This window comes from Dioscorea cayenensis, unplaced genomic scaffold (genome assembly GCF_009730915.1).
Source record: "Dioscorea cayenensis subsp. rotundata cultivar TDr96_F1 unplaced genomic scaffold, TDr96_F1_v2_PseudoChromosome.rev07_lg8_w22 25.fasta BLBR01000790.1, whole genome shotgun sequence".
Classification (NCBI taxonomy): Eukaryota; Viridiplantae; Streptophyta; class Magnoliopsida; order Dioscoreales; family Dioscoreaceae; genus Dioscorea; species Dioscorea cayenensis.
In genome coordinates this window covers 1-24,524 of record NW_024087181.1, presented here as the reverse complement: position 1 = coordinate 24,524, position 24,524 = coordinate 1, and the positions used below count along the sequence as shown (strand labels likewise).

Below are 24,524 nucleotides of genomic sequence, written 5' to 3'. Positions count from 1 at the left end.
CTTCTCCAGTGTTAGTTTATAATGTATAAACTAATACAGTGTAACCTCAATACCGCAGAATTTTAGTCAAATTCATTTTATTTCAACATCTTATTAGTCCCAAACAATTCATAAAATTCCACACAATACATTATAATAAAGTTTAATTCAAATCCCAAATAAATAGAAGCAAACACAACAAATTAACCATTGCAGCCAAACACTAGTGGAAATTTGAAACAATAAATAAACATAACCAAACCAAACTAAACACAACCATAAAGTCACTCATGAAGATCAAGACTGCCTCCATTTACAAGCAATCCAATTCTTTTAGATGTTAAGGGACCAAGCAGCAGAGTCTGCGTAATGTTAGCACATGACCTGAGATCAAGATATTCCAGAGACGGCTGCTCAACGCCACTGTCTGTGTCACTAAAGCAGTATGTTCAGGCAACCTTATTAACAAAAGCTTCTTCAGTACAGGAAACAAGCATTCATCATCTTCTTCTTCTTCTTCATAAACTACAATTCTCTCCAATGCAGCACAGTGTTTTATATGTATTTGTTCGAGTTGTTGCATTCCACCTGCTTATTTCAACAAGAAGAGGTATGTCAGTTTTTGGAAAAGAAACAAGGCCTTGCAAATTTGATGATAATGATGACATGATAGTTTCTCGTTATCCTCCACAATTCTAGCAATGTATGGGAATAAAATTGCAGCATCTCAGGACACTCTTTAACAATGAGCTTCTTCAAAATAAGGGCAAAAAAGAAGAGTTTTATGATCAAATTTTCACTAATTATTAAAAGGAGGGCATTAGATCTAGAACGCTAAATGCTATTTTATGGAAAGGAGTTTTGTAAAGCATCTTTTTCCTGGTTTTTGTTTTGTGATGAGAAAGATCACCACTGAATTCTATTGTTAACTGCTTTGCTGGTAAAGCCAATTTTGTTTAAATAGATATCTAAATCAGCTGCATGTTTTAGTTACTAAGTGATTTCTGACTATCCATGTGCAATTGCAGATGTGGCTAACATCAACAAAATGATTATAAGCATCAACTCAAAATTGAGTAGTCATTGTGAATGTCAAAACTCAAGAAACATTGGAATTTGAAAGAGTTATGCTTATCTAACACACACTGTTATCTTTTAAATAGAATAGAGACACTTTGTTTACTTACCATTCATAGTGATAAGTGGCCTTTATCCTTCAAGATACCAATCAGGTTACAAATCATCTGAATCCTCTTCCTCTGAATCCTCTCCCTCGTTCATCCTAGCCCTACGTGAACCAGAAGACATTCAATATCAAATTATTGCTTGATACAAATTTTATGATTAATAATTGTCTTATGTACTTCCCATTAAGTGTTGAATATGAAAGTATAAAATGAAAGATACATTAGAAAAAAAAGAGACAACATTAGCAATTATTGTACATCAAAATACACATTAGAATATAATGAAAGCAACACAAGATTTCATAAATCAAGATAGAAAATGGTTAAAACTAGGATATTTGTCACACAAATTTGTAACTAATTACGATCTAAATGCAGGAGGAAATCAGATGAATAGATGGAATTTTAGCAAAGATTGAGATGAGAGGGGATGATGATGCTCTTACCATAGTGATTGAACTCGTTCTTCCAAAGGCTCCTGTAGTTTTGGGCATTTGCGTATGGAGTAGCTTTGAAGGTGTAACCACTCCACGGGCGGTGGTGTGGGGTGATGGAAGGCAGTGAGTTGAGGCAAATTATTCAGTTTGAGGTCTGTCAAATTAGGGAAAGGGCTATTATAAGATTCATGATCAGCAACATGTGTACTTGAAGATGCTTCCTCTTTATTTTCCGTGGAAATCACCACAGCCTCTAACGCAGCACAATATCTGATATCAAGCTTTTTCAAATGTTGCATGCCTATTGCCTGCTCGTAGGTGAAAAGATGCTTTAGTCTTGGACATGAATAGATTTGGAGTTGTCTAAGTCTCTGGAAGAAGCACCGGACTTGCAAAGAAGCAGGGGGAGAGATCATCTCAATCATCTCTTTGCAATTGTTGATCTCAAGATTATCTAGTGCTGGAAAAGGATCAGCCAATATTGCCACTGTCTCCATCTCAGATGAAACTACATATCTCACTCCACATTTATCGATGTACAAGGTCGTCAAGTTTGGTAGGCATTGGAATGGTTGTAATACATTATGTAGACTCTGTAGGAGAGATAATTGGAGATCCCTTAGCCCTGGCAGCATACTCCGCTGATAAAACCTTGATGGTATTAAATTGGTCAACCCAGGACAATTGCTGATGATCATGTGTTGGAGTTGGCTGAGGGGGATTTCTTCCTGCAATGATAACTCATCGTCCAACAACTTGGTCAACTTTGGCCAGCTCATAATGTCAAGAGACTCCAAACTTGAGAACACAAGCGGCGGGATATCGCTGTTGATGGAAATCAATTCAGTTTTTTGGAATTCTACTAATGCCAACTGTCTTGTTTTTTCAAGTAATTTCTTGACCCAAACAGCCAAGGGCTTGGTTCCCATCAGTCTCAGCGCTCTAGATTTTTGTCCAAAAAAAAAATTCATTGGCAGACCTTCGACAAAACAAAGACTAAATTTTAGAAGTCGATCAGGCCAAGAATCTGGTAAGACTAGTTCATGTGATAAGGAATCATCCAAGTCCACCACTTTTGTGATGAATAGATGTGTTAGATGCCTCAAGCTTATCAACTCTTGAAAGCTACCTGCAAACTTGACCATGAACAATTGTTCTAGCCTGTGAAATCTTGGCAATTCCTTGGAAAAAAAAATATCAAGGCAAGATGAAACTGGAGCCACTAAACTCAAATTAAGAAATCTCAGACTTTGTGCGCATCCTACAGCTTCTGGAACAATGGACACTGGACAACCAACCAAAATAAGTATTTCAAGCATCTTCAACCCATTAATGTGAGAAATATCTTTCAGAGAACGACAACCACTCAGGTTCAATATTCTGAGATTAGTGAGATAAGAGAATGATTTTGGCAGTGATTTAATGTCTGTACAACTTAAGTCAAGAATCATCAGGGATCCCATGTGTAGGAAGAACATTTCTGGGATGCTTATTAACCTCCGATTGAAGCTCAGGATCATCATTTCAAGTTTTGGATACTGCATTGGATCAGGAGGAAGATCTTCAATATCATTGTGCATCAGTGAAAGCCGTCGGCAATTTCGCATGTCACTTTCAGTAGTTCTTGGCCACCCTGTCAAGCCTTGCCCAGCTCTTGTATAGAAAGCATGATCTGCCACATCACCGATATGTATCGCCACATCCCTAACAACATCATGCATTCTTACATAGCGTTCATCCCTACCTTGAAGAAGCAAACCACAAGCTTTTAGCTGGTCAAGCAGTAGATCCACTCTGCTCTGTGCTTCATTTAGAGTTTCAACATCAGCTAAGAGGCCCCCTCCGGCCATCATATGCATTAGTTCTTCTTTAGGAATTTCCCAATCTTCAGGGTAGACACAACAGTGCAAGAAGCAAGACTTGGCTGCCTCAATCTCTAAGAAATCGAAACTTAGTTTTATGGATTGATAAACTTGTTTACTCACACCTTGGAGATACACCTCCTTTGACCCTTTTAGCTGATTCAACACTGTGTCCCAAGTCAAGGAGCTCTTATCCTTAAGTGTTGTGCCAAGAACCACCAGTGCTAGAGGCAGACCAGCGCACTCTTTGGCCACTTTCTGTGCCAATTTCCTTATTGTGGGGGACTCCACTGCATCCCCTGCTCTATTCTTGAATAGAATCCAAGATTCTTCATCTGACAATGTCTTCAACTCAATTATCTCTCGGCACTTCATTCCTCCACAGACATTTTTGTTTCTTGTTGTGATCACCACTTTGCAAGTTGTACCCATCAGTGAACGTGGAATCCGAACCATTGACAGATCCAACGTCTCCCATAAATCATCTAATATCACCAATACTTTGTTATCTGTCGTTTCTAATTTGTCTGCAAGCTTGACAGCTCTTACTTCTACACTTTCATCGCTGAGATGCAAACCCAAACTCTCTGCCATGACAGTTTGAATTCTCTTTAGATCAATGTTTTGTGATACAGTCACCATCATCACCTCACCAAACAAGCTCTGCTCTTTGGCTTGCTTCGCGACGTCTTTAACTAACATCGTCTTTCCCACTCCTCCCATGCCCCAAAGCCCAATTGAGTGCACAGCATCATCCTTCAGAGCTTCAAGTATTTTCTTCACACGTGACTTCCTTGAATCGAAAATCACGAAATCTTCATTATACAACAGTGAATCGGTAGTGCTTGGGGGTGGCCGCTTGTGAGACACACTATCAAACTTGCCTTCTATTATAAGATCATCAGTGTTTTTTATATGATGAGCAGCCTCTCTTCCAAGTTTATAGCGCAGTTTTATGTGTTGAAAGCAATTATTGGAGGTCAGAGTACTACTAGCTTCAAGTTTGATTTTCTGTACCTCTCCTTTCATATTGTTCACATTACACAACCAAGTTCGAACTTCTCTCGTGGCCTCTTCAAGTCTTTCACGCCTCGCTGCGTTAACCCTTTCCTGGACATCCTTCTGAAGATCATCTAGTTTATTAAATATGCTCTCCAACTTCTCAATCTTGCTTGTGTAACAAATAAGGTAACCCAAGTGGCGGCTAATGGGGGACCATGCATGCTTGACAATGTCAGTAGTGATTGTTATCAAGGACTCCATTCTCTGGGAACCACAAAGAGTAATAAATGTTAAGTTTTTGAACTTTTTCTGATTTGGAAAATAATTCGTTATATAACATATATATTTTCAATATGACCTATTACGGATTATGCTTTATGATAGGTACAAATGTTTATAAACTCTATATACATATTAGCATCGACTAAAAAAAAAGAAAAACACAGAAGCAAGGCCTCAATTGCTGACAACACAAGAGGCAGATATCTCTTTGGTCGTATCACTTATAAAGATGATTGGATGCTCAACACAACCATAATTTCAGAGAATCCCAAAAATAAGGACAAGAATAAAAAATGAAATGATATACAAAAGATATCAGTAGATCACTTACAATATTCATAACAAAATATCTTTGAAAGCTAAGTTCAGAATTTTCTACATATTCAAGATACATATGCAAAAAGTCACTAGAAAAATAATGTAAAGTTACATACCAAAATTTAAAATCCAAAAATGATCAACTAATCCTTTAAACAAAATAGTTGTAGGCTCCCAATCTTGGGATATTTTAAATATATAATCAAATAATATTAGAAATTTTGCAATTAAAACTTGTCAAAATAATATTTGTGGATTACTTACTTGGATATCTCCCCAACAACCACTTCACATCGATTTCAAACACTAGAATCAACACTTTTGAAGAGATCCTGTAATCAAGCAATAATAAAATCAACAACCTCCCAAATTCTTGATCTAAAGATACTAAAGGATACAAGGTCCCAAGTGGGTCATACTACAAGATAGCTACTATGGATGCCAACTATGGCAAGGGACGAACATGCAATTAACCCCAAGCTTAAAATTGAGACTAACTCACTCTTGGGGGAGTGCTAAACCAAGGCTTAACCAACATTCTAGATGCAAGCCCAATATTTAACAACAAGAAGTATGATTAAGAGGAGAAAGAAGGTTGTTCATTACTTTTTGAAGGAAAAGGAACCAGTGGTAATGGGAAACAAAGCATCATGGAGAGCTAGAAGTGGGGAAAAGTTGATAGCCATCCAAAGTTCTCATGTTGAAAAGATGCTGGATAAGGAGGGTATGGACAAGAAACGGGGCCCCAAAATTTGCATGTTTATCTCAAGGATTTAAAAACCGGACCGGTTGGTGAACCGGTTGGCCAACCGGTTCGCGGTTCAACCGGTCCAACCGGTTCGACCGGCCGGTCCAACATTTTTTATTTTTTTAAATTTTTGTTAAAATAAGAAATGTCAAAAAAATCATAAAATTATAAAAAAAAATTCAAAAAAATCAACAAAAATGCCCATTCATATTAGTGAATAACTCTTGATTAATAACTCTTGACGTTATTAAAATTGTTCAACCGGATTTAATTTTTTCAAATAAATAAATATTTAAAAATTAAAATAATAATAATAAATAAGTAAAAATAACTTCAAAAATAAAGAAAAAATAATAAAAAAGATACAAAATTACATATTGCAAATTTAAATTACCTTTATAAGGTCACAAAGTCTTAACTTTATATAAAAATTAAAATTTTTTTAAAAATACAAATATACGAGGATACAACTATACAACAAATATTAAAAAAATAAAGAATTAAATAAAAATATAAGTATACAAGTATACAACAACAATAATGATTAAAAAATAAAAACCAAACCATTGAAATGTTTGGTTTAATACTTTAATACTTTAATTTTAATGATTTAATTGTTGATTAGCGTAAAATTATAAGTTAATTATAATAAATTAATGATAATAAATCATAATATATTAATATCTTCAAGTATTTTGTGACTTTTTTTGCCTTTTTGAAATTTGGACCGAGTTAATGAGTTTATTAACTTTATTTAAGTTTTTAATTATAAAATAAATAAACTAATTAAATAATTTAATTAATAAATTGGCCGGTCCGGTTCAACCGGTTCACCGGTTGAACCGGTTGAACCGGCCGGCCCGGTTCTTTACTATTTTATGTGAGTAATCGGACTGGTTTATCGGCCGGTTCCCGGTTCAACCGGTTCAACCGGCCGGTCCGGTCCGGTTTTTAAATCATTGGTTTATCTAAAATCTTTTGAATTCCAAAAATAACAAAAATTTCCTTTCCTTTGCCGACATATAGAAATGAGATTTTAGCCATATTGATTTGAACCTTACTCATATGCTTTGATTATTCTAATCAAGCTTTGGGCGGGGTCCACACCTAGATTAACATTTCCCATATATATATATAAACTTTCATTCAATGATTTTTTTTATATCTTAGCTACCCTCTTTTAAATTAAAACTAAGTTAATTAGAATCAAATTAAAGATAATGGTGTATTATATTTTGAATTAGAAATTAAACATAAAAATTTCTCATTTTTTAAAATTTAATGAATTTCCTTTTAGTCCAAAAGTGTAAAATAAATAGGGTACAATTGAAAAAAAAAATTATATTCCACTGTGAATATTAGATTACTACTTATTGCATTTGTAATCACATAACTACTAGTATTACAAAAGTTGTTAAATTTTAGAAATGTAATATTTCCACCTTAAACAACTAAACAAGGTAATCCGGTATGTTTGATCCAAATTCTCGAGGTAATTAATATCATATCTCCAATCAAAAGCTATTTAATTGTTATATTTTATGGTAGGTATAAATGCTTATAAGTACTATAAACATATGAGTTTTGATAATAAAATTATAGACACCAAACGTTGACAAGGGCATAATCCAACCTATACTTGCTCGAGGCATAAAGATATTTTGTATTGTTCCTTGGCTTTTGCCAAGAGGGCAATGTGGGTATTCTCAAAAGATGTAAATCCTAACCCCATTTGTGAGGCACAAGAATATTTTGTACTGTTGTTTGGCTTTGGGTAAAAGGCGAAATTTCAAAAATAAAAATTAAAATCAAACAGAAAAAAAAAAATTGAAAGCTGAAGCCTAAAGGGGAAGAATAAAAATTTTTAAAGATTTTTTACAAAGGTAAATAAACCACAATTTTTGTAAAGACTTAATTATATAAATTAAAAAATAAAAAAGAATAACTAAAAGTTGAAATTTATTGGAGTGGAAAACTTTGAATGATTTGTAAAGAGTAATATATATTATATATATATATATATATAATATATATAACTTAGAAAGCTTTGTTTTTTTTCCTTTTGCCCTTCTGAAGTCTTGATGGTATTGAATTGGTCAAGCTTGGACAATTGTGTCTATGCTCATTACATGGGATTTGTTCATGCTATCATAGCTCATCACCCAACAACTTGTCAAATTTGGCCAGCTGACAAACTTGAAGATGCTTCAAACTCGAGAAACGCAAGCAAGTGGATATTGCTGTTGATGGAAATCAGTTCAGTTTCCATGGATTTTTCCAAGTAATTTCTTGACATAAACAAGCAAGGGCTTGGTTCCCATCAGCTGCAAAGATATGGTCTTCGCTTCACCAATGGGCAAAGAACATGTTGCGTTAGTTGAAACAAAATGAAGTAATGGGCTCAGTATGTACATGTAATTACCTTCTTCCATTTTAGTTTATAATGTATAAACCAATACGGTGTAACCTAAATACATTTATTCCATAAGATTCATTAAATTAATACCACAACAATTTTAGTCAAATTATTTTTATTACAACATCTTATTCGTCCCAAACAATTATAAAATTCCAAACAACACATTACAATAGAGTTTAATCCAAATCCCCACGCAAACAGAAGCAATAACAGTTGTCTTTTTATCAAAAGCAGCAAAACACAAACAAATTAACCATCAGCAGCCAAACACCAACAGAAATTTGAAACAATATACAACCAAACCAAACCAAACAACCAATAAGCAACACAACCAGAATCTGTTAGTCACTCATGGATTGCCTCTGTGATTAAGATTGTCTACATTTACCAGCAACCCAATTCTTTCAAAGGTTAAGGGACCAAGCATGAAGTTTGCATAATCTTAGTACACGACCTGAGCTCAAGGTATTCCAGAGATGGTCACTCCCACACCACCGTCTGTGTAACTAAGGCAGAGAGTTCAGGAAACAAGCATTCATCTGCTTTTATTTCGGAAACCACAATTCTCTCCAATGCAGCGCAGTCTTTTGCATATAGTTGTTTTTGTTCTTCGGCAGAGGTGGAAAAAGAGAGTTTTGAAATGGTGAACTTCACTAATTCAGACATTAACTTAGTCTTCATGGACTTTTAAGTTTGTCCATGCATACAAAAGAGAACGACACACGTTCCAACACACTTATGTGACTAAAGCCACATTCATTACAAATACTGAAATACTTAATATTGATATGACTCTTCATCAGATACGTTGTTTCCCCATTGGAGATTATTTAACAAGGAGCTCTATGAACTATAATGAAAAGGAGGGCATTAGATCTAGAATGTTAAATACTGTTTTATGGAATGGAGTTTTGTAGAGTATCTTTTTCGGGTTGTGTCAAATCTATTTCAATTGCCACATTCAATATTTTCATTGTTGTTGTCATCATAGCTGCATTATTTATCTCAGCAGGCTCATTGCCACCAAGTTCTTCATATTTGCAAAAAGAAATTTAGAGAAGCACCATAAGAACACCAGACTCCCACAATTCCCTCCCTCCCTTGTTTTATTTATTCAATAATTTTTTCAGTACATCTTTTACAGGAGAACATTACAATATATATATAGAGAAGTCAAAGACAAGAAGGCCATAATCTGCCTCATACTACTATACAAAAATAGCTTGACTATTTCTATGTTTTCATAGTTTTACAAGGCAACAAATAATGGTGAAATCCTCAGATTTAGAGGCTCCAGCTTGCCTTCCAAGATTTGCATCACCTTCCAACCTGGTATTCCCCAGATCATCTGTGGCACTTCAACAATTACTTGGTGCAGGATAAGCCAATACCTCAAACATCTGAAGAATTGCATTTTCTCATCCATGTCATTGACAGCAGATAACTCATTGCCACCAAGTTCTTCTAGCATCTGCAGAACTGCATTCTCATCCATATCATTGACAACAGGTAACCCATCGCCTAATCTTCACAGTCCTAATTACGCAACCTTGGTGTTTTCAGCTTTCACATTTCTCATTTCAAACAAGCTATTAAGTGTTACACAGAGATTCTGAACCAAAGAACTTTATTTCACATATGAATAACATCAGAGATATATTTACAACCCTAAACATCATGTCAGAAAATTGAAATTATCACCACAAATAGGAAGGAAAATTACCATCTCTTGAAGACTCCACAAAAACCCAGAGAAATTCAATATATTTCGCTTTAGATCTTTGTCCTAAAGAGAAATAATTCCATTGATTAATACAAACTTGAACAAAATTAAGTGAGAGCTTTACAAGAAACTCATCACACAAGAAACTCTACCTTGGCCTTTATCCCATGAAAGAGATCTCAAAAAAGTTGATTACATTTTTTAAAACGTTTTCAAGTAAGCATCAATCTCTCTCTTTCTCAAATTTGAAGACACTATAAAGAATTCAACGATATGAACAACATCAAGGCATAAAAAATCGAATCATTTTGAATAATAGTTTGAAAAGATCAAAGATCAGCATCAATCTTTCATTTTTTCAAATTTAAAGACTCTAAAGAATTCAACAATATGAACAACATCAAGCCAAGAAAAATCAGAACCATTTTGCAAATATAAAAACTATTATGAATCATACATTCTGTGAAAAGATAAAAAGAGAGTAACATGAAATAGCATCAATCTTTCTCTTTTTCAAATTTCAAGACACTAAAGAATTCGACATTATGAACAAACATCAGGGCATAAAAAATCAAATCTTTTTGCTAATATTCAAACTACCAAGAATCATCAACTTTGTGAAACGATTAAAAGAGAGTAACGTGAAAAGATCAAAGATCATCTTCAGTCTTTCTCCTTTTCAAATTTAAAGACACTAAAGAATTCAACAATTAAGAACGAACATCAGGGCATAAAAAATCACATCATTTTGCTAATATTCAAACCACCATGAATCATACATCCAGGAATTAAAAGATAAAAAGAATTAATCCACAAAGATCAATGTACCCTTCTTGATGCCCCTCAGCTTAATTCCTTTGCCCTAAAAAACCACAAGAAAGGTTCCAATTTCAATAGAGAACCATATAACAAGATAACCATAAGCGATTCAGACAGAAAAGAAAAAATCAAGAACCCTAATTTACCTCCGGGATGTGAAGGAGCTTCTTCTTCTTCTTCTCCCGGAAATCCTCCGTTCGATAACGATCGACGGGTTTTCTCCTTCGCTTTGGCCTACCCAGCGCGAGTGCTTCGTTATCTTCAAGATTCTGGTCTCCTTTGTTGGACATCTTCACAACCTCGCTCTCCTCCGCAGTATTGGCCTACACTTGCTGAGATATCGCCGGAGCTCCGATCATTCATTCGCCGGAGAAGAGGGTTTTGGGGGAATGGATCGATTGAAAAGAGGGCGAATGAGATAGCGAAGCAATCAATTGGTTTAAATAGATGGCGGGTTCGGTTTTCATATCTCGAGGAGGCCCATCAAATGATCTTAACCGTCAAACGTTATCTTCATTTTTTTTATTTTTAGATTTTTAAATTATTTTTTAAATAGCCCCTTAAAAATGGGTTATTTGGACTGTATTCCTCTAAAGATAATATTTTATCAATATATTCCTATAAATCATTTTTACTTATTTACCTAGTTATTTGTTAATTATTTTTTTCTGTAAATGTTTTGTAAAGATATAAAGTAAATATGATTTTTTTTTATAAAATTTTATTAGTAATTAGCCATTTTAATAAAGTGTGTACAAGAATTTTTTTTTTTTCTCTGTAGAAAAAAGAATTCTAACTTAATTCTAACTAAAAAAATAAAAATTTCAAAAATCATAACAAAGGTATAATTCTCTAAAATTGGGTTATGTACCCACTTAAGATATATCAAAAGTATTTGTTAAAACTTTATTTACATATATTATAAGCCAAGTTAAAACAGAAAAAAAAAATGAAAGTAAACAAAATATTATGATGTACTTCTGAAAAGAATAAGAGGAAAGAATGCTTAATTTTATTATTAATTTTTAAGGGTCGCAAAGGTATATGTACAAAACAAGCATAAAAATTTGTAAATATTTTCAATGATACTAGTTTACAATGACATGTTTATTAAAAACAAATGAAAATCAATAAAAGCATGGTGCCCTTTATGATACAGGACCTAAAAAGGGTTAGCTAGATTTAGGTGAATTTCTATATGTGTAGTTAATGTAGTTCATCACTAGTTTTTTCACACCTACCCTTCACATGAGTTATTTAATGAAGGCAATAAAAGTATTATAGGAAATGTTTTGTTTTGGGATAGTTGTCACAAATTTTCAAGGAACTACATGAACTACATTGTTAGAACTACACCCAAGTCATCCTCAAAAGTAATTGGTGGATTTTTTTTTTTAATAAGACTCTGTAGCCAAACTTGTTATCAATTTTGTTCGATCATGGAAAATATTTCAAACCTTGTGGACCATATAAAGACCCATTCTTTGTCCCTCATCAAACATTGTTCAATTGTCAAAAATTACATATGAATTTTTTCATTAAATTTTGGCTCTTTTGAGCAAGTGTTATTGAGAATCATTAGATTGTCGACACGTGTATTGGAGAAAAATAAAGTAAGTGCAGTAACTAACAAAATTCATAAAAAAAAAATACATATAGTTCCTTATTTTCTCCCTAATGATGGTTAGCACCAATAAGCAAGTCCTTATTTCACCTCTAAAGATAGTAGTCAAAGTATAGAAGTAGGTGAATACATGTTTAAATACAAAATATAATGAGAGAAATATATCATTAATATTATGCTTGGGCAAAAAAACAATAATTATGATTAAAAAAAATTTAACAAAATAAAAACCAACAAATATAAACACCTAAATACAATAGTAATGCTAAAGAAATTCAAGCACTTCAAAATTTAACAAAAAAAAAATCAACAAATATAAACACCTAAATACAACATAGTAATACTAAAAAAATTCAAGCACTTCAACTTACATGAATGCAACATTAATTATCTTCATTTTTTTATTTTTAAATTTTTGGATTTTTTTTTATTAGCCCCCAAAAAATGAGTTATTTTGACTGTATTCCTCTAAAGATAATATTTTGTCAATATATTTCTATAAATCATTTTTACTAGATCTACTCTACCAAGGATGAACAAATGGAGGAAAGAAAGAAAGAATTATACCTTGATGATTTCAAGAAGAAAAATGAAGGATAATCCTTCAATCCACAAAGCAAAGGAGGTGGAGAGACTCTCATCCAAGATTAAATGATGAGGGAATGGAAAATGGTTGTTAAAAGGGAAGAAAAATGGGTAAAAGACACAAACCCTTGCCTGCAATATTCACATGGCCATGTGACACTCGTGTGTCTTTCTGCTACTACAGTATTGTGCTATAGTAATGTTGCTACAATATTTATGCTACAGTAACACCAAACACTAGAAAGACACAAAGAGCACCCATATGGGCTTGTACCCTTTCCACACATGCATGTGCTACTTCACACGGCCGTGTGTCACCCCATGTGTCTTTCTGCCCTTACTACAGCAGTTATGCTGTAATACTTATGCTACAGTACTAGAAAAAAAAAAGGTACAAAGGAAAAACTCAAAACGCTACTACACATTCTGAAAGCAGAAAACAAAGCTGAATAAAAGTCCTTAGCATCACACATTCTCTCTCATTACAACTATGTAACTTCATTTGATTGGCTTTCATTTATTGTTAGTGCAACAACTTCACGTAGTTGTACACGTTTGATTTATTCCATACTTTTGACCTATTATAAGTATTTTTTGGAATCTATTTGTAAAATAACTTTGTCTTTCTTAGTGCTTGTTTTAATATTTATTTTTTTCTTTATTGTTATCAAATAACAAGCGCTTTTTAATTAATGTTGCATTCATGTAGGTTGAAGTGTCTGAATTTCTTTAGTGTTACTATTATATTTAGGAGTTTATATTTGTCGTTTTTTCTTTTGTTAATTTTTTTTAATCATAATTATTGTTATTTTTCCTAAGCTTAATACTAATGATCTATTTCTCTCATGATATTTTGTATTTCAACATGCATTCACCTGCTTCTATACTTTGCCTACTACCTTTAGAGGTGAAATAAGGACATGCTAATCATCATTAGCGAGAAATAACAAACTATATGTATTTTCCCATGAATTTTGTTAGTTATTATCCTTACTTTATTTTTCTTTGACACACGTGTCGACAATCCAATGATCCTTAATAACACTTGATTAAGAGAGTCAAAATTCATTTTGGAAATTTAAATGCAATGTTTGGCAATTGAACAATGTTTGATGAGAGACAAAGAATGGATCTTTATATGGTCCGCAATATTTGTGAAATGTTTCCATGACCGATCAAAATTGATTACAAGTTTGGCTACCAAACTTTATTTAAAAAAAAAATACACTGTTTATAGCAACAAATCCAATATCATATCGACTCCTTTTGAGGATGACTTAGGTGTAGTTCTAACAATGTAGTTAGTGTAGTTCCTAGTAAATTTGTGACACTTGTCCCAAAGAAATAGTAAATTATAACACATTTCCTATAATACTCTCAGTGCCTTCATTAAATAATTAAGTCATCTCAAGGACAGTTGTGAAAACCCTAGTGTTAGAACTATATTAACTACACATATAGAACTTTACCTAAGTCTATCTAACCCTTTTTAGCTCCCGTATCATAGAGGGCACCATGCTTTTATTGATTTTTCTTTTAAAAAGAAAAAAATAGGTTATTGTAAACCATTGTCATCGAAAATATTTGCAAAATTTTGTATTGTTTTCATATATATAGCTTTTGCCACCCCTAAAAAAATGAACATTGAGCATTCTTTCCATTTATTCTTTTCAGGAAGACATCATAATGTTTTGTTTAATTTTATTTTACTCTATTTTAACTTGGTGTGTAATATATGTAAATAAGTTTTTCGCAAATACTTTTGATTTATCTTAAGTGAGTGATTACCTAATTTTAGAAAATTATATATTTGTTGTAATTATTGAAATTTTTATTTTTATTTATCTAGCATTAAGTTTTAATTCTCTTTTCTAGAGAGAGAAAAAAAAAAGCTTGTACAGTTTATTAAAATGGGAATTGCTAATAAAATTTTATATTAAAAAAATCATATCAAGATTATATCCTTGCAAAACATTTTCAAAAAATAATAAAAAAATAACAAAATAGATAAATAGGCAAAAATCATTTATAAGAATATATTGACAAAATATTATTTTTTAGATTTATACAGTCGAAATTACCCATTTTTTGTGGGCCTATTCAAGCAAAAAAAATCCAAAAATAAAAATAAAAATAATGAAGACAATGTTTGAAGGAACTACAATTTTATTACAGAAATTATAATTTTATTATGAACGGTTCAGATCATTTGATGGACCTCGAGATACGAACACTAAAACCCGCCATCTATTTAATCAATTGCTTCGCTAGTTCCTCGAATCGATCCATTCCCAAAACCCTCTCTTCTCCGGCGAGTGACTGAGCTCCGGCGATATCGCAGCAGGCTTAGGCCAAGACAGCGGAGGAGAGCGAGATGGTGGAGATGTCCAGCGAAGGAGACCAGAACCTTGAAGAGAACAACGCACTCGCGCTGGGTAGGCCAAAGCGAAATCGAAAACCCGTCCATTTCTACGGACCGGCGGAGTTACAAAAGAAGAGGTCTTTGCGCATCCCGGAGGTAAATTAGGGTTCTTGATGTTTTTTTTTTTCTATCGGAATCGCTTATGGTTTCTTGTTATATGGTTTTCTATTGAAATTGGAATCTTTCTTGTGGTTTTAGGGCAACGGAATTAAGCTGCGGGATATCAAGAATGGTACATTGATGGATTCTTTTTATCTTTTAATTCCTGGTTGTATGATTCATGGTGGTTTGAATATTAGCAAAATTATGTGATTGTTTATGCCCTGATGTTCGTTCTTAATTGTTGATTTCTTTAGTGTCTTTAAATTTGCAAAAAAGGAAAGATTGATGCTGACCTTTGATCTGTTCATGTTACTCTTTTTTCATCTTTTCATGGAGTGTATGATTCTTGGTAGTTTGAATATTAGCAAAATGATGTGCTTGTTTATGCCCTGATGTTCGTTCTTAATTTTTTTAATTCTTTAGTGTTAGATGTTGATAAGAATGGGCTTGCTTTCATTAAGGCAAGAGGCCAATAAATAGATACAATGTGTATAAATACAAGAGTAGTAGAAGTAGTTAGTATGTATAAACAGTAAGATACAAAGTATAGTGTATGTATATACTAGTCCTCTAACATTTAGTGTCTTGAAATTTGAAAAAGAGAAGGCCTGATGCTGATCTTCGATCTTTTTCACGTCACTCTCTTTTTATCTTTTTGCAGAGTGTATAATTTTTAGTAGATTGAACATTGGTAAGATGATTTGATTTTTTATACCCTGAATGTTTGTTCATAATGTCGAATTCTTTAGTGTCTTTAAATATGAAAAAGAGAAAGACTGATGCTGTTTCATGTTACTCTCTTTTTTTGTTTTCATGGAATGTATGATTCATAATAGTTTGAATATTTGCAAAATGATTCGACTTTTATGGCTTGATGTTGTTCATATTGTTGTTAGTGTCTTCAAATTTGAGAAAGAGAGACATTGATGCTGATCTTCAATATTTTCATGTTATTCTTTATGGGGTAAAGGTGAAGGTAGAGTTTCTTTTATGAATGCGTTTCTTGTATAGTTGTTGCTTAATTTTGTTCAAGTTTGTATTGATCAATGGAATTATTTCTATTCAGAACAAAGATCTGAAGAGAAATATACTGCGATTCCCTGGATTTTTATGGGGTCCTCAGGAGGAGGTAATTTTTCTTCCTATTTGTGGTGCTAGTTTTGATTTTTTGGCATGATGTTTTGCGTAATAAATTCATTTCTGGTTTTATTCATATGTGAACCAAGATCTGTGGTTCAGAATCTCTGTGTAGCGCTTAATGCCTTGTTTTTGATAGCTTGTTTACATGCTGATCAAATTTCTCTTTGTAGGAAAGAAAGGAGAAGAAGTTGCAGAGACAAGTTGCTAAATATAAAAAATATCAGTTGTTGGATATTTGTAACTTGCTTGGTATAAGAAATGTGACAGCTGAAAACACTAAGGTTGCTTAATTAGAAACTCTCTTTTAAGATTTTCCTCATTCTAAATATGAACTATGAAGGTTTATGAGTCGACTTGCACCGCACTTACAGAAAGAAATATCACAAGAGTTGATTACATTTTTAAAAAGTCCCCATGATTTTAGGAACGCTCAACTTGATGAAGAAGAGGTCTTATTCCTACTATAACTTTGCTATATTTGTTGAAATTAACTTGCACACACAGTTTGGACATATCATCTTCTGGCATAATTTAGAGTCAGTTTTATTTCAGGAAGTAACAAATCCCAAGAGAACAGAAGCCATTGGTCAGTCATCATCTGGTGAAACATGTTCAAAAGGCGATGAGGTACTGAAATTCATATGAATTTGCCTGTTTATCTAAAAAAGTTTGAATTCCTGAAAACAGAAATTTCCTTGACTTCGCCAACATATAGAAATTGGAGTGCATGCTCATCAAAGTCTCCGAAATAACTTCTTAACAAGCATATCATTATTTTGGTCAAACAGGTTGGTGATAATGATGATGATGAGGTGGAGGAGGAATATGATGAGGAGGAAGAGGATGGGGACGAAAAGGATGATGATGACGATGATGATGAGTGGGAAGAGAATGAGGAGGAAAATGCTGATGATCATGATGGTGGGGAGGAGGAGGAAAAGGATGATGAGGAGAAGAGTAAGTCACCGGAGTCAAAAAGTTCATCTGATGATGATTATGATAGTGATGACGACAATGATGAGAGCGTGCCAACTGGGATAAAAGATGCATATGATGGTGATGATGGTGATGGTGATGAGAGAGTGTCATCTGAAACAAAAGATTTAGGTGAAGGTGATGATGCTGCCGACAGTAATGAGAGTGTACCTGCTGAACCAAATGGTTCATCAAATGGTTCTAATGCCGATGATAGTGGTGGCGATGAAGTGCCTGCTGAGACAACAGATGATTCTGATCAGGGGAGTGTTACTGAGATGGTTGATTTACCTGCTGGCAGTGGCATGAATGAGAATGCAATTCTAGAGATGGAAGATGAACTTGGTGGCAGTGTGTTACCTGCTGTGAATGATATGGATGAGAATCCAATTCTGCAGATGATAGAAGAAATTGGTGGCAATGAGTTCCCTGCTGTCAATGGCATGGATGAGAATGCAGTTCTTCAGATGATACATAAACCTGGTGGCAATGAGCCTGCTGCGATAAATAATGCAGTTGATGATGACAATAATAATGAAAATATGATCAGTATGTGGCTGTTGAGGCAAATGATGCATCTGATGACAATGATAGTGACAGTGATAACGATAGTGATAGTGATAGTGATAGTGATAGTGATAGTGATAGTGATAGTGATAGTGATGGTGATGGCGATGGCAATGGTGATGATAATCCTTCTTATATCCAATGTAGATGAGGAAGATGATGGTTGAGAAGAATTCAGACTGAGAAAAAGGAGCTAGCTCCAAATCTAAGGTTTTTGCAAAGAAAAAGGTAAATAGTTTCTTGTTTGTAGATCAGAATATGGTAGAAGAATTTCTCTTGTGACTTTCATTTTGGGAAAAGTGCTTCTAATCAAGGTTTGCTAAAGTTTAATTTTGGTTCATGGTTGACCCATTCTTATGAAATTCTATATTCATGGTTGTAATAGCATCTCAATTTGAAGTATAATTTCCCTTCAATTGTTTAGAATGAAACAATCATTATATTAATATCTTGTTTAACCCTTCATGTTGAGAACTATCAGGCATCACTCCTTTCAGGCATTTCAGTACACACGCAGAATGTTAAACATTTACTATCTATGCAAGCTATTGTTCATGATTAATCACCATCGAAATCTTTAGAAATGAATTGTATTTGTTTTGACATTTTTGTGTGTTTGAACTACAAAAATTAACCTGTTTGTTCCTTCTATTATGCCTTGTATTCTCAAACTCTGACCATGCATCTTCAGGTGAACAAATGCATTTTAGTTTTTCTAGTATGCCTTGTGTTTGAACAAATGCATCTTCAGTAAATCAAGTTTGCAATAGAAATAGATTTCACACAAACTAAAGGTTTCTCTTCTTCCCTTCAATTTGTATTTCCTAACTAATTGATCAACTGTTTTAAGTGCAGGTAAGTTTTTGAGGGGTCTGTTTTCCTGCACAACTGAGTACGTGGCCTATAAACTCATAATTACAATGCAATATTGTACCAAGATTGATTTCAATTCCTTTGATTCAATTAATGTAATTGTGGTACATTACTGAAATTCACTAGCTGAAATTTGAACATGCAGGTGCACACTTTGTTATATATCTGTCAGATAGAAAGGATGAGATAGTGAACACAATCAAAGAGGCAGTAACCAAGATACATTATGATGCTGAATATCCTGGACAAAAACTCAGAGCTTGTAACTTGTACATTTCTTCTATAAGCCTGACTGCAACAATATCTAACGTGCACCAAATGCACTGTTACTTTTAGTGACGGGAGCTTGGGGCCGTATATTTTTTTGGTTTTGCTTATCTGTTGCAATTTGAACATGGATCATAGACAGCCATTTCTTCAGCTACATGTACAGCAGTATCTTTTCTTTTTCTCCCTAGGCATTGTTATAATGTGCATTATAGTGAATATCCCGTTTTTACTCTTCAAATACATCTGATGTACACTAAAAACCTTTATCTGAACAACTTTGTAGACATTGAAATGAATTACTTAGACAAATACTTGTGTTCTTTTCTGATTAGTTTGGTGCTCATTGTTTGTTGTCATTCTTCTTCGCATGTTTTTAAACTGTTACTTTGTTGTACCATTGTTGTTGTTTGGAAGATGCAAGCCAATATTAACATTAATCATTTGTTTTTGTTATGAGTTATAAAAATAATTGTTTGATGAAATGTGTATTATTATGTTATAATTCATGTGCAGCCTTTTCCAAAACATATGTTCAGGTTAATACAGGCTTGAGTTCTTAAGCCATATTTTTGAAAATAGTAGTTATAGATTAGCTCAAATAATTTTTAAAAATATCTAACAGAGTTACATTGGTTTACAATAAAACAAAGGTTTGGATGTAGCCCTCTCTCTTTTTTTGTCTTTGATATTTTTCCGCTTACATTGGTGATCTGCTATGAGAATGAGAATGAAAGAGAGTGAAAGTAGGGAAAAAAAGTTCGCAAGAACTTTATGTTTTGATTCGCAACACATGGGCCTGGAATTGAATATATAGCCCATGCAGCCTCACCGGGTGATCCATGGTGTGCGAGTTACAGGCCTGCAACCACAACCAGAGATTTGTTACCATTTTTTCCAGCAATATTTGAACTCAAGACTTTATGAATGTCCTACACCAACCGCCTTTTATAGTGGGACTAATACCATTGGGTTATGAACCCTTTGGCTTGTAATATTTAGAGATGAGTGATAAAAATTGACCACCCTTATAATAAAAGAGTGGTAGTCCATTTTTTTTAAAGTTAAATGCCGAAGGTTCAACTCTCTTCCAACGCAATGGTTGGTCGTAATTTGTCCATATTATCAAAATAATTAAATTAAAATTAAAATCGGGTTAATTCAAATGTAAACAGTGTTATTTACAAAAGAATTCTTCAAAAAAAAAAAATCAACCATTTCTAATTTCGGAGTTTTAACCCCATTACAACACATTTACAACTTTTTCTTTAAACTGAGGTGGATATTCTTGGGTGCAATAAAATTTGGCATTTGCCTACAACAATTCCTTAAACTAAAGTAGATGTTATTAGATGTAATAAAATTGGGCATTTTCCAAGCCCAAAGAAAGTAAATAATTTTTATAGGAATTTTCAAACATGGGGAACATTCAAAAAAATTTGGGCATTTCCCAAGTCTAGAAAAAGTAAACAACTTAAGAAAAATTTTCAAAAATGAGGAATATTCAAGCATTAAATTTGCAACTTCTTTCAATGGTAGCTAACCTTTCTCCAATGTGTTGAAACCTTGGAAATTGTTTGGACTTTTTCCCAAATTGGCCCCAACTTTTTTTAATATTGCCAAAATGACCCTAGAGCCATCACATTAATGCTCAGTCAGTACCCAAGTGCTGATTGGGCATTTTTAAATTTAAAAAATCATATATATTTTTTTTATATTTTAACTCTTTATCTCTTTTATAATTATTTAAATAACTTATTTGTAGTATTTTTAACCTAATTTTTTTTAAAAAAATTATTATTAGCATAAGAAACATTATTTGAAATTAGAATTATTATTATTAATTATTACTCCCTTTGTTCTTTTTTAGTTGTTACGTTTTGGAGCTTTTCTCTGTTCTTTTTTATTTGTCACATGATAAATTTTATGCAGCATTAAATAAGTTTTTCCAAATTTATCATTTAATTTAATGTACTTGTACAATTTTCAATAAATCACAATCAACTAAGTATTAAATTATATTCTCCACTAGTGGAGTTTTAAATATGAATAGTTTTGGAAAGTAATGAAATTTTTTATAAATTTTAGGTAACCAATTAACTTTAACCAACTTTTCTTAATCGATATGAATTAGGTAAATGTGACAAGTAAAAATGAACGGAGGAAGTAAAACAATAATTATATAAAATTATTTTAATAATATTTTGACACAAGAGTAGGCCCAAACGGTGCTTTGTCATCCGCTGCAGCGCGCCGATGTTCTTTTGCTTAGATGCACTGAGGGCCACACGATATCGTTCGAGACATGGCGTGCAAGGCAATGGAATCTCCATATGGCTCTCGGTGAGCCACTCGGACCTTGCCAAGGGACTGAGTGGTGCACACTTGCGGTGGCGGCACTTGTCCCTATGGCACCCGATTTTGTCTGCTCGACAAAACTTGATCTGAGAGGGTTTTATGTGATGCCAAGTGATGTGGTGGGGTTTTATGTGATGCCAAGGATGCCACCGTCGCCCGAACTAACACCCCCCCTCCCCAATAATGCCGCCTCTCAATAACTTGATCACCCGAGCGCGCTCAAATCAAAGTCATGACCTGGACATGATTTCATCACTAAAATAATTTAAAATAATTCCCATTATAATAATAATATTTTTCTAATAATAATAAAAATAATTTTAAAATAATTCCCACTTCAATAATTACCACTCTAATAATAATAAAAATATTATTAAAATAATTTAAAATAATTACTGTTTTAATAATAATAATTCTAATTTCAAATAATATTTTCTATTTTAATAACAATTTTTTTAAAAAAAATTGGGGTTAAAAAGGCCGCAAATAAGTTATTTAAATAATTATAGAAAAGATGAGAGGTTAAAATATAAAAAAAAAGATTTTTTTAATTTAAAAATGTCCAGTTAGCAACCCAATTAGCGCATAGGTGCTGACTGGGCATTGATGTGATGGCCTTAAAAATGACCCTAGTGTCATTTTGACAATATTAAAAAAAGTTAGGTTCAATTTGAGAAAAAGCCCAAATTATTATCATTTTAGTGGGGAATTTAAATTTAGTGAGGACAAGAACAAGGTTGAAATTAGCTGCTATATTGTTAGGCCATTATTTTGACATCTTCATGAGAGTGTGTGGGACTTTTAGCCTTCTATATGAGAGTCAATAACAGTTAGGCCATTGTCACAATAACCATTTCATAAAAAAAATAAAATAATAATAATAATTATTATTATTATTATAATTATTTTTTAAAGAACGTATAAGATATTAGAATATCAATGTAGTATGTAACATCATTATCCGCTTTAGCTTACATTTCACATTAATTTGAGAAAGGGATAAAATAATCATAAGTTTGGATCGTAGGCACAAAATCATTTTTTATGAAAGAAAATGAAAAAAAAAAAAAACATAAATCTACTAAAAATTTTGAAAGTAGAGTGACCAAGATGCAATTAAGTCACTAACAATTAGTCAATACTTTCCTTATTTTCATGCTATACATTGCAAGTGCTTTTTTCCAAGTATGATTTTTTAAAATTCTTCGGATGACATTGTTTAAAATAGGTATGATTTTGCATCACATTATTTTTCACAATCTAGATTTGGGAATCAAAGATGCAATTCATGATGCATATATTTATTTTAGCACAGTATACTCCTCTTTGTACTCTGTCAAAATTTATTTAATACAAAACTTTCTCTTATCTTATGATATTAAATTAATTTTTTTTATGATCTAATATAAAGTCTACTTAATATCTCTTGATATCTTACAAAATTAACAACATGCCAAAATTTAATGTAGTTCACCATTACTTCAAAGTTTCAAACTTTCTTAGTTCACCGAGAAAAGTCTCAAATTCTCATTATAGTAAGAACTCCTTAACAACTATCAACAATGTAATTTTAGCAAAAAAATAATAAATTTGAGATGCTTCAACATTTATTCTTACAACCAAACTATCTCCAAGTTATATAAGAAAAGAATAAACTTTGAAGAAACCAAAAAAACTAGCATTTATTTATCTAACGCCAATCTACTATGGTTTTTGGGTTTTTTGGTTTTTGGTTTTTGCCAACAATTTAATGTTATTAGTAGAGTGATATCTCATTTCATCTCCACATAAAACAATATAATAAAAAAAATAATTCAAAATAAACACTACAAAAATTTAAAAAAATAAAGAAAAAGACAAATCTTTTAACTCTAAATTGAAAGAAAGAAAAAAAAAATTAAAGATGAGGAAACTTAGGTAAAGAGAGCAATATCCTAATTACTAGATATGATTCACCGACATTTTGATATTGGAAATAAAGATATCCTAGGTGTTTTTTTTTTAAATATTTCTTTATCTGGAATTTAAAATCAAAACAAAATCATAATTCCAATCTTTTATTTATTATAATATCAATATAAAAAATGATAAACAAAAAAATTATCTATAATAACTTCTCGGCTGGGCATATAATCATCATGTCAATACCCAAAGTAGATGACATGAACGTCCTTTTTACCCCCGAGATACAATAAAGTAAATTCATCTTGTGACCTCCATGAAGAATAACTTATATGTATGAAACACGAGTAATAATCTAGGTAGGTGACCGTACTTTGGCACATCTCATTTTGGTAATGAATGTTAATTTATATTATTTTGGGTATTTGACATCAATTTCGTTTCACTGATTGGGTACCCATTAGTTTTCGGTGAGAAATTGCTTATGTGAACACCGTAATAGCCATGTAGATGTTCGTTTGACACGCCAAATGCATTATTGGGCATGCCATGTCATCAAGCCCGCCACATCATCTAAACTTCGCCACTTCAACCCTTAATTTACTTCCTTTTCACAGAATCTCTGCAATAACCCCAATAACTGTTGTATTTTTTTAATAATATTTTTTTGGGGATAAGTATTTTGAATTATCAAATGATATTTTATATTTATTTATTTAATAATATAATTTTAATTTGACGTTAAAAAAAAAAAAATTTAAGTGAGTCCTATATAAATAATTTGCTGTTTATGATCCCTTGAGATAGAGATCTTGAGGAAGGCTTGTTTTATCCTTGGGAAATATTTCAGTATCTCGAAATAGTTTCTTTGGGACAGTGCTAATAAGCATGACTCAAGCATCTCTTAATTCTCATATTTCCAACAATCTAAAA

At 32.7% G+C, this 24,524-nt stretch overlaps 3 protein-coding genes across 6 annotated transcripts; 1 reads left to right on the top strand and 2 right to left on the bottom strand.

Annotated features, from left to right (window-relative positions):
• Positions 1-165: 165 nt before the first annotated feature.
• Positions 166-5,752, bottom strand: LOC120255012 (probable disease resistance protein At4g27220). 3 transcript variants are annotated; one of them, XM_039262938.1, is made up of 5 exons: positions 5,674-5,752; positions 5,332-5,399; positions 1,613-4,731; positions 1,167-1,267; positions 166-570 (listed from the first exon to the last, which is right to left on the bottom strand). In XM_039262938.1, the coding sequence occupies exons 3-4, from the start codon at positions 4,726-4,728 to the stop codon at positions 1,213-1,215; spliced, it is 3,171 nt and encodes a 1,056-aa protein (XP_039118872.1). In that variant the 5' UTR covers positions 4,729-4,731; positions 5,332-5,399; positions 5,674-5,752; the 3' UTR covers positions 166-570; positions 1,167-1,212. The 3 variants fall into 3 exon arrangements, with proteins under 3 accessions (XP_039118872.1, XP_039118870.1, XP_039118871.1); XM_039262936.1 differs by having other exon boundaries at positions 166-567; XM_039262937.1 differs by lacking the exon at positions 5,674-5,752 and adding an exon at positions 5,570-5,666 and having other exon boundaries at positions 166-567.
• Positions 5,753-9,332: 3,580 nt separating this feature from the next.
• Positions 9,333-11,170, bottom strand: LOC120255015. Its single transcript, XM_039262942.1, has 4 exons — positions 10,923-11,170; positions 10,786-10,819; positions 9,958-10,020; positions 9,333-9,713 (listed from the first exon to the last, which is right to left on the bottom strand). The coding sequence occupies exons 1-4, from the start codon at positions 11,064-11,066 to the stop codon at positions 9,484-9,486; spliced, it is 471 nt and encodes a 156-aa protein (XP_039118876.1). The 5' UTR covers positions 11,067-11,170; the 3' UTR covers positions 9,333-9,483.
• Positions 11,171-15,283: 4,113 nt separating this feature from the next.
• On the top strand, positions 15,284-18,645 carry LOC120255013 (protein PFC0760c-like). 2 transcript variants are annotated; one of them, XM_039262939.1, is made up of 8 exons: positions 15,284-15,503; positions 15,606-15,639; positions 16,406-16,485; positions 16,576-16,638; positions 16,820-16,930; positions 17,021-17,098; positions 17,202-17,276; positions 17,438-18,645. In XM_039262939.1, exons 1-8 carry the CDS (start codon positions 15,360-15,362, stop codon positions 18,356-18,358), a joined length of 1,506 nt encoding a protein of 501 aa, XP_039118873.1. In that variant the 5' UTR covers positions 15,284-15,359; the 3' UTR covers positions 18,359-18,645. The 2 variants fall into 2 exon arrangements, with proteins under 2 accessions (XP_039118873.1, XP_039118874.1); XM_039262940.1 differs by lacking the exons at positions 16,820-16,930; positions 17,021-17,098.
• The last annotated feature ends 5,879 nt before the right edge of the window (positions 18,646-24,524 follow it).

Coding starts and splice junctions, on each gene's coding strand:
- LOC120255012 (XM_039262938.1), bottom strand. CDS start 4,728: ATGGAGTCCTTGATAACAATCACTACTGACATTGTCAAGCATGCATGG. Junction 1,268..1,612: donor GAACGAGTTCAATCACTATG/GTAAGAGCATCA, acceptor TGGTTCACGTAG/GGCTAGGATGAACGAGGGAG.
- LOC120255015 (XM_039262942.1), bottom strand. CDS start 11,066: ATGTCCAACAAAGGAGACCAGAATCTTGAAGATAACGAAGCACTCGCG. Junction 10,820..10,922: donor AGCTCCTTCACATCCCGGAG/GTAAATTAGGGT, acceptor GTGGTTTTTTAG/GGCAAAGGAATTAAGCTGAG. Junction 9,714..9,957: donor TGTGGAGTCTTCAAGAGATG/GTAATTTTCCTT, acceptor ATGAGAATGCAG/TTCTGCAGATGCTAGAAGAA.
- LOC120255013 (XM_039262939.1), top strand. CDS start 15,360: ATGGTGGAGATGTCCAGCGAAGGAGACCAGAACCTTGAAGAGAACAAC. Junction 15,504..15,605: donor GGTCTTTGCGCATCCCGGAG/GTAAATTAGGGT, acceptor TTGTGGTTTTAG/GGCAACGGAATTAAGCTGCG. Junction 17,277..17,437: donor CATGTTCAAAAGGCGATGAG/GTACTGAAATTC, acceptor TTGGTCAAACAG/GTTGGTGATAATGATGATGA.